We start from the raw sequence: 9,234 nt of genomic DNA on the forward strand, positions 1-9,234 counted from the left end.
ATGTGGCTATACATGCTTCTACTTTTGGTCTACAATTGGATAGAATGCTTGGCCATGCTTATGTGATGGTTGGGGGTCCGAAGATTGCAATATGGGCACATGCTTTGCATGCAACTGAAAAGAGGAAAGTTACTGATAGTGAAATGTCTCATGGAGGGCAGGACATTCGTGACATAACTAGCTGGGAATTATCAGTAGATACATATCAATGTATGCATATTTAGCAAAGGTGCAAAATACGGATGTACTTGTGAAAGAGAAATGAAAGAGAGATGAAGATAATGCAAGGACATCTAAGAGAGTGACAAGAAGAAGTGTGGATCAACCTAAAGCACATCCCGAGTATGTTATGGAAGAGGTCAAGTTAGGAGAAAAAACAGATAGCAAACAAGAGGGCAAAAAGAAGGGCAAGCAACCAAGATATAAGCTATAGTCTAATATTGAGACAACCACAGATCTTAAGAAGGTTCTTGAAGAATGGATTTTAAATAGTCGAGTGGAATTCACCGTGGGAGAGGTGCTTGGCATCGCCAAGCGGGAATTTCATGACGGAATCATTGACATAATTAAGAGGAAGTGTCAGTTTCTTGGTGATACCACTAGTACATTACTGCACATGTAGAACACACTATGCATCCATATCCGCATTAGCCATGTAGTGGCACATGTATACACCATCACATAGCTCAACCTTAGCACATTGTGCATTCAACCAAAAAGACCTCAATGCATCAGCATACACTTACATAATGTATCCACATTGAGCATCCACTTTTATCCATCCCATAATGCATCCACAATGTATTGCACAACCACCTATACATACCCTAGGAATCTACAAATCTATAATGCACCCATAGATCCATTAGGTACCTGTAGACATATAATGCATCCATTCTCTTATATAGTATGCATTTGCTTGCACTATGCCTCCATCTGTAGACACACCAAGAGCACACATCACATCCACGTAGCACATAGTGCATTTGTCATCACACACCACACATTGCACATATGCTTGCACACCACTCCTGCACTTTTCTTCTACCCACACATTGTGTGCATCCAACTGCACACATAATGAATACACTTATTGCATACACATAGTGCATATGACAACGCACACCTATACACACAAAAGCCATCCACATTGCATCACAATTGGGATTCATCTCTCACACATATAGATGCACCCTTCAACCTTCAAGAATGCACTAGGATACCCATAAGAAACACAAGTAGACATAAACATGTTACACATTGATGTATAGCTAGGCTACACCCTCGAATACAAGAAAACACTACATATGTGAGTGTACCTACTACATCTATCCATGTGCATGCATATGCATCCACAAATAGTCATTGTAAATCCACTGCATCTTAGGCACATTGCATTTCCTTCTAGCCTTACACACCTAGGTACACACATAGCACTGGACTAACCCACAACGCTCATTGCACAACACACACATACTACTTACATGCTGCACATCATAATTAGGGTATATCATGTAGGGATTATTTTTGTTTGTAATTTCTTTCAAAACAAACAAAGCTAGAAAATGTAAAAGAACCACAAAGCCAACAAACAAAACAAAAGAGAATGACAAAACAAACCTATACACAAATAGAGAACTCATACATTTTGACACATATGATTGAAGTGACACCCATGGACTATGATCCATGCAAGAGTTGCATGCACTTAAGAAGTGGTTGTGAGCTTTATACTTTGCCTATTAGTAGGGACTCAAGCCTTAATTGCACTCTTGATCTAGAAAACACACATCCACAACCTCATAAATCACATCATCAACTTAGTCAGCTTAAAGATGATGGGTATTGTAGCCATCACTATGGATAACTCGGGAGGTAATTGTCACGATAGCTTCTAGCAAGCTATGAGATTTGATATCAAAGGAAGAATTACAATAAAAGATAATAGAGCTGAAAAGAAAAGGAATGCTTGCCCTAAACCACTTGGTTGATCTCAACAATGTCACCAAATTGCAGCTTGCATGCAAGCAAAAATAGATAGCATCTATAGGATGTTGTTCAACACACAAGCATTTGGATTGTTACAAGAGTCTCTCTCTAACCTTGTGCAAAGAAGATTGTTTGATGTTTTAGACATGCTCTAAGTTGAAATGCACATTACACAAACCATTGGGACTAGGATACGAAGCATGTCGACCCATAGAGACCAAGCAAAGATCCCTTTAGTGGCTAAACAACTAGACAAATACAAAGTCGATGAAGACCCTTATAGTTTAATAGAATAATTTGAACAAGTCATTGAGACAAATAACCTTGTGGGTGATGCCAAGCACGCTCAAGCATTCGGGTTTTTCCTAGGTGAAAAAAGGAGCACATAGTTCACAAGGCTCTTTCCTTTTCAAGTGAATATTTTCGAGCAAGAGGAGGAAACTGAGCAACATGTGGCAAAGCACATGAGATGGGGTTGTGCACATTCTAGCAAAATACATTGTGGCAACAAAAATTCCATAACCCAACATTTGCTATTCCGTAATCCAACACACTTAGACCTTGAAAATTAGTTTTGCAAATAGAAATTCCCATAAATATAGCAACTAAAAGCTTTTTTTGCATATGCCATTTTTGAAAAACTAGATAAGAACACTAGGAAACTAGTTCAGCTCAAATATTCCTCATGAAACATGAAAGATAGTAGTAATGATCAAAATTTCCTCATCCACTTCACGTGGATTCACACTCATTATCCACAAAAACACACAATGCCTTGGTTGTGGCTCTGAGAAGTCTACACCAAAGCAAGGCTCGTGGGCCATTCTTTTCACGCCATTGCTTTTGCATAGAGGTAACACACTTCTAGCATTACAACATGAAGCACAAAATAAGCATATTTGTTAACAAGATTTATCTTCAATGCTTTTCTACACCAAACTCAACGCAAAGAAAAAAGATATACTTAGATCAATTCATATACCAAGTTAGCCTCACAAACTTTTATGACTATAACACACTTTGAAGAGTCCCAAAAGAAAATATTTCATCATGCCTTCTTTCTGATAGGTACAATGGTTATATTAACTAGCAAAAGCACATTGTTAGATTGTGTATAGGGTGGCCCATTGACATGACTAATTTGCATGTCAATGAGAATATGCATTTTAAAACTGAGACACACAAGATGCTAGAATCAAGCTAGATGGTAGATTGTATTGGTTGATAATGGGGGGGTCTGTATGTATCCTCCCCCAATGCACAAGCTTTTGGAGTGGGAACTACAGCACTGCCCTTGGTGGATTGATCATCTATAAGCAGGACGTATTCTTGAGAGAGAGAAGGATATGTATAAGTAAGTGAAGATGGATCTAAGATAAGATGAAACCCAAATATTGAAAGGTAATTACTAATGATATTTCCTACTCTTTAAATTGTAGTAAAATTAAATGTGGACCTCTATACTAAAAGAATAAATATTGCAGAAGGCAAGGGCAAAGAGACATTGAACGAGCAAGAAAATATTCAAGTGAGTATGGATATGGAGGAGGACATGGCAACCATAGTAGGGAGGAAAATGCTTAAAAATAATAAAAATTTCTTGTTCTTAGAGGAGCATACACTGCCTATTCATGTGGCTAATCATGGAAATAAGAGTATTGTTGTTGTTGGTGATTATATATCCGTTGGGAGGGACTTTGCTAGCGGTACGAAGAATCCCGCATTTACATTGTTACATGATCATATGGTGCAGATGAGACCCCTTGAGAGACAGTATGTTAAGAAAGGGCAAGATGGTACCTCGATGGTACTATGGGCCTCAGACTTTATATTTTTGGATCTCCGTCGTGGTGCCATCCTTCATGGAGATGAGCCATGATAGACTGTCAAAGGACCATATACAGTTTGGGATTGCCCTTGATGTCTCCACACTGGCAAATTCTAGCTGGTTGTTGATCATGCCATAAATTGCAGGTATTTATAATTTTCATGTGTGTGTAAGTTGGATGCAATATATTGAATGAGATAACAAATATTCATTCATTGTGTTGTGTTTATTAATGTAGGGGATGGTATTGGGAATGGAGAGATACACCTATATTTCTGATTTGTAGATATGTCGGCATGTGATGGTTGAGCAGATGCCCTCTTTTGGGTGTTATCATCTTGGTGGTTCCCAAGCTAAGGTCAATTGCATGGTTGTTGCCTTGCATATATAGGGATTATTGATTATCTAGTGTATATTTATAATCTAACATAACTTGTATTCTTGTAGTGTGCAGTGTTAATGTTGTTTATGGTTCGGTGTCATCGGATAGGTGCCCATGTTCATATTGCAGAGGGCATGCTACTCTTTCAAGCCCTAAATATGCATCCGACCAACAGCATTGTACATCACTGTATGCCCACCATAGCAAGGGCTAGGAGACTTGATGGTGGAGACTGGCGATCTGGAATGGATAAGAGCCATGCTTTTTATGGCCTACTTCTTAGAGCTCTTATGTCCCAAGGGGGGCATATGCCTTGAGATGGGTTGTGGCATTGCATCCATTCTCAAGTCATGCATTAGGTCTGATCACATATGTGGATCTTTTGATGTGCTTGGGATTGGTGATGAGGTGGATGAGAGAACAGGTGAAAATCCCTATTACTAAAAAAATACTCTAACTTCTAAGGGAAACAAATACCTCCAACACTATTTTATCTCTTCAATCATCATCAATAATAATTGTTAGGAAGGGTCAATCTACTTGGCATATTGGTGAAATTTGCAAGCACATGTCTAGCTTTGATGAGTATTTGCTCCAACATAACCTCTAAACGTAGCCAACTTACACATAGGAAAAGGAGAAGGTTTAGTAAAAAAAAAAAAAAAAAACAATAGCAAGCATGAACCATTGTGGAAAATAAATTTTCATAACTATACACCATGATACTCACTCTCTAAATGCATGATCACCCCTTGGAAGCCCAACGAAGTTCTTTGTGGCCTTTGTTGCCTTGAGTAATAATAGCTATGTCAATTTTGTGCCAAGGGGCACATTATTCAAAGCTATTAAATTTAATTTTTCTAGTGTGACGAAGCTATTAGGACCCCATGTCAATGCAAACACACGTTCATGCCACACATCTCCAAGTTTTATGTCTAGAATATTAAGGATTTCAAAAGATAGAATTTGATCAAAACACCTAATAATCCTTGTACCCAATTCATACTCACAAATATGTAGAGTCATGTACCTTTCTGATCCTATCACCATATCTTGTGATGAGATCTCCCAATTCTTTATCCTCTAATGCTCCCAATTGTTCCATAGACATGTTTGACCTTGATTGCTCAAGCTTGCAGTTAAGAGCTTGAGTGATCTAGACGTATGATTGTATGATGGCTAAGAGACATATTATGATATTATGGAAGTATACATAGTTTCTCATTTAACCAAGGAAACAAACACATGAACCAATGTTTACATTGTACACAAGCTTTGCCAAGTAACATCGAGTTAGCAAATACCAAGGCTCAAAACCTTTTGTAAACTTTTTTTTGATTTGAACAATGAGCCTTTGGTCTTTATCTGGGAACTCATTCATATAGGCCTCATGGTTGGTAGAACAAATATTGGCTACATTTATCAACTCATCACAAAGGGTGGAAGCCACCAAAACATGGGTATTTAAATTGCATAAAAAAGTATACTCATGTGTTCAACTTGATAATATATAATAACACAAAACAAAATAAATTGCAAAACTTACTAATTCATTCGTTGTAGATTGGAGAGAAGTGTAATCTCACTAACCCTCATGGGACCAATGAGAGTGCAAAGAGCCTTGCAATGCTTGGACCTTGTGTTGACAAAACTTTTCTTGATAGCAGTCGACCAACCCACTGTCCTGTGGTTACCCTCCCAAACATAGAACATCTTGCTTGATAAGAGGATCTCATCCCTATCCCTAATCTCACACTCAAACTCCTTGTTTATCTCCTGCCAAATGTCGTCCCATTCCTCAATAATATTCTCATCCACAATAATCACCTCATTGGAATATCTACAAATCGACACTATAAAGGCACCCTTCTCGGGCACATAATCCTCCTTAGCAAAAGCTGACTTTAATCCTACAATTTAAAATTAAGACAGTCACATAAAAAAAGAAAATTGCAATCTATAGTATCAGTGAAAAAGTCAAAACAAACTTGAGACATCATCTCGAAGGCCTCTAACACAAGCATATGTTATCAATCTGCAAAGTGGTATGGTGGGGCAATGAAAACAACTCAATATTCAAATATTTTTCATAATATCTTCACATTATCCATGTAGAGATTTGCATCATCTGTCTCCACGTTAAATGAGCCAATTTTGGACTGAAACACATAAGACACTATTTGCATATTTGCTTCCAATGGAGCACCTTCATCTTCAATGTCTTGTGACTCCATCTTGTGTTCCATATGCAATATGCTGCAGCTTCATGTCCTTGATCATCCACATCATTATGTTGCAAGGATGCCTCCATCGTACTTATTTGATCAAATGCCTCATCAAATAAATTAGTTGCCTCCCCTCTCTTTTGATTGTGTTTTTTTTGTCTTTATAGATGGGCTATTGGAAAAACTATTATGATGATGGTAAAAAAAAACTACAAGACATGCTAGGGAAAAAGATATGACATTGCATCACCTCAGAGGAGGTCGGACCCCTCTCTGTGGACGTCCAAGCGGTAAAAAGAACAAGCACAATACAATGCATTAATTATGCAACACATTCCACATCACTATAAATGTTCTTTGTAGACAAACGAGGTCAAATTAAATGTAGCCTTTGGAAAAATAATATACCCAATGTCATCTCCATGAATGCATGAATGGTAGACTTACGCCATGAAAAGCCATGCCCTAACTACATCTGGTGTGCCCATAGTTTTCAATAGGAGTATTATCAAGGTGAAGATCATGTGCACATGGAGTGAAAAGTATACATTTCTATACTTGGACAAATATAAAGTGATTGAAGATGTATAGTGCACGAAGGACCTTAGGTGACTACCCTAGACTGTGCGATGAGTGTTGGGTCTAATTAATGGACTTTTTGCATGTAATCAAGTACTCTCGTTTGAGAATGGTTAAGTGCATGTGATCAAAGTGATCTCAACTCAATGTGGTTGAGTGCATCTCTTAAAAGGCAAGGCAATTGATGCAAGCCTTGTCATGAAGATACTAATATGAAGATGAAGATGCAACTAGAAATATCAAACTTAATGCACATGGTTGCTTCAAGAGATTTATGCTGAGGTCACTTTCGGGGGTTTATGCTCATGAAAGGTCCAAGGAAGCCACTTCAAAAGATTCCTATCTTGATTGACTTCAAATAGATGCAAATATTAGCTTCGATAGAGGTGTCTCATTTGCTTGTGTCATGTAACTATTTATTTTAGGCATAGCCTCCCAAATTTTGATGGCCTACAACAAGAGGAGTTGCCCACTAATTGTCTATGTTGGCATACAAGTATATAAGTAATCACAAAATTTTCCCTGCAAGGCCACACCGGCGCGGTCTCGTCTATGCAGTTTGCGAAGGCAACAAATGGCTCATGGACCCTAGCATGCGGTTCCAATCCACTAGATCACCGAGAGCAATGAATCTATTATCAATTGACATACATGATGCCTAACCATTGGCATGTGCACAATCCATTGAGGAGCCATTGAGAAGCCACCATCATGAGATTACAATAATACCACAAGTCAATGACTTAGATATGATCTCACCATTGTGAGCTACATCAAGCGTTGCAACAAGCAATGTCCATTGAAATGCTAGGTTGCCATTAGTATGCGCTACATTGCCATTAGCAATAAGCAATGTGGGTCGGATGCTACATCGCCATTAGCAATAAGCATATGCTACATCATATGCCATGGTGACATGGCACGTGGGTCGGTGCCGGCAAGGTGTCCTGCACGCAACTTGCAGCTTTGGTGGAGGGCTCAATATCACGCAGCATAGGTCAGATGCTACATCACCATTAGCAATAAGCATATGCTACATCATACGCCCTGGCGACATGGCATGTGGGTCGGATGCCTTATCACACAGTTTGCATGGATGTAGCGGCAGCCGCGACTACAAAGCTGAACCGGCGCAGTGTCCTACACATGATCACTTGCAGCTCTGGTGGAGGGCCCAATCACATGACAGAGGGTGCAAACAAAATGAAGTGTTCCTAGGGAGGTCGCGCTGATGCATGCGGTGTCCCTACGTATGTTTTTTGTGCGACTGGCTGACTACCATTCTCACACGTCCATCATCAATGACTAACCTTGCCCAGGGAGCTGGCCGCGTCGGCACGGAGTCCTTGTGCAGGTTTTCTCTACAAAATTAACGAAGTTAAATCGGTACGTGGTCGTCGCAGCTTGATGTCAAGCTGGAACAGTAGGAAGATGCCCGCGATCACGAACTCGGTGATTCGGCACGATCCACACCTTCATGGAAGCGATCACGAGCTTCAGTAGGAGAGATATGTTGAGAGGGAGAGGGAGAGGGAGAGCGATCATGAACTCGGTGATTCAGCACGATCCACACCAGCTTCATGGACGCGATCACGAGCTTGAGAAACGGGGATGGGGATGGGCGAAGAATCGTTGAGAAAGAGGGAAAGAAAGAGAGCGGGAGAGGGTTCTATACTAGAGGGTAGGGAGAGAGAGCAAGAGAGACAAGGGTCACCCAAAAAGAGATCTTTTGAGATAGGGAGAGGGATGCTCACGGGAAGAGGGAAACGAAGAGAGGGTGCCAAAATTGAGAGCGAGTGTTAGAAAGAGAGAGATGGGTGGGGAGCACTGGGGAGGGTTTAGCCAGCCTAGAATTAGTTAGAGAGTTAGCGAAGATTATGTTAGGATTTGATAGCAGTCCACCCATCCAAGGGTATCCAACCCATCCTTTAAATGTCAAATCAATATGGAAATCTTCATGTAAAATGTCATAAAGTACTAAAAATATTAATATGAGATATATATGTTTAGCAAATTCAATTAAAATTGTGGTTTGTATTTTTTTGATTACATATTTATGTCTATAAGTGTAATAGTTACAAAGTTCATTATTAGTGGGAGTTAAAGAGTGGTTAGTTTATAGTTAGAGTGTTAGTTGGCTAGTGAGATGGAGAGAGAGAAAGGGGTTGATAAAGAGATGGTTGTAAATGTGCAATAAATATCCTTCTCTCTATGGTGATGTGATATGCAAT

General features: G+C 39.4%; 1 protein-coding gene across 1 annotated transcript; it reads right to left on the bottom strand.

The window, feature by feature from the left end:
• Positions 1–5,003: 5,003 nt before the first annotated feature.
• LOC148016645 (uncharacterized) lies at positions 5,004–6,433 on the bottom strand. Its single transcript, XM_087663910.1, has 5 exons — positions 6,406–6,433; positions 5,747–6,109; positions 5,445–5,669; positions 5,232–5,345; positions 5,004–5,152 (listed from the first exon to the last, which is right to left on the bottom strand). The coding sequence occupies exons 1-5, from the start codon at positions 6,431–6,433 to the stop codon at positions 5,004–5,006; spliced, it is 879 nt and encodes a 292-aa protein (XP_087520036.1).
• Between the last annotated feature and the right edge of the window lie 2,801 nt (positions 6,434–9,234).

This window comes from Lygodium microphyllum, chromosome 23 (assembly GCF_053477565.2).
Source record: "Lygodium microphyllum isolate KBCC chromosome 23, Lygodium_microphyllum_v1.1.10, whole genome shotgun sequence".
Taxonomy (NCBI): domain Eukaryota; kingdom Viridiplantae; phylum Streptophyta; class Polypodiopsida; order Schizaeales; family Lygodiaceae; genus Lygodium; species Lygodium microphyllum.

Coding starts and splice junctions, on each gene's coding strand:
- LOC148016645 (XM_087663910.1), bottom strand. CDS start 6,433: ATGGAGTCACAAGACATTGAAGATGAAG. Junction 5,670..5,746: donor CAATCTACAACGAATGAATT/AGTAAGTTTTGC, acceptor CTTTTTTATGCA/ATTTAAATACCCATGTTTTG. Junction 5,346..5,444: donor CAATGTAAACATTGGTTCAT/GTGTTTGTTTCC, acceptor AGATCACTCAAG/CTCTTAACTGCAAGCTTGAG.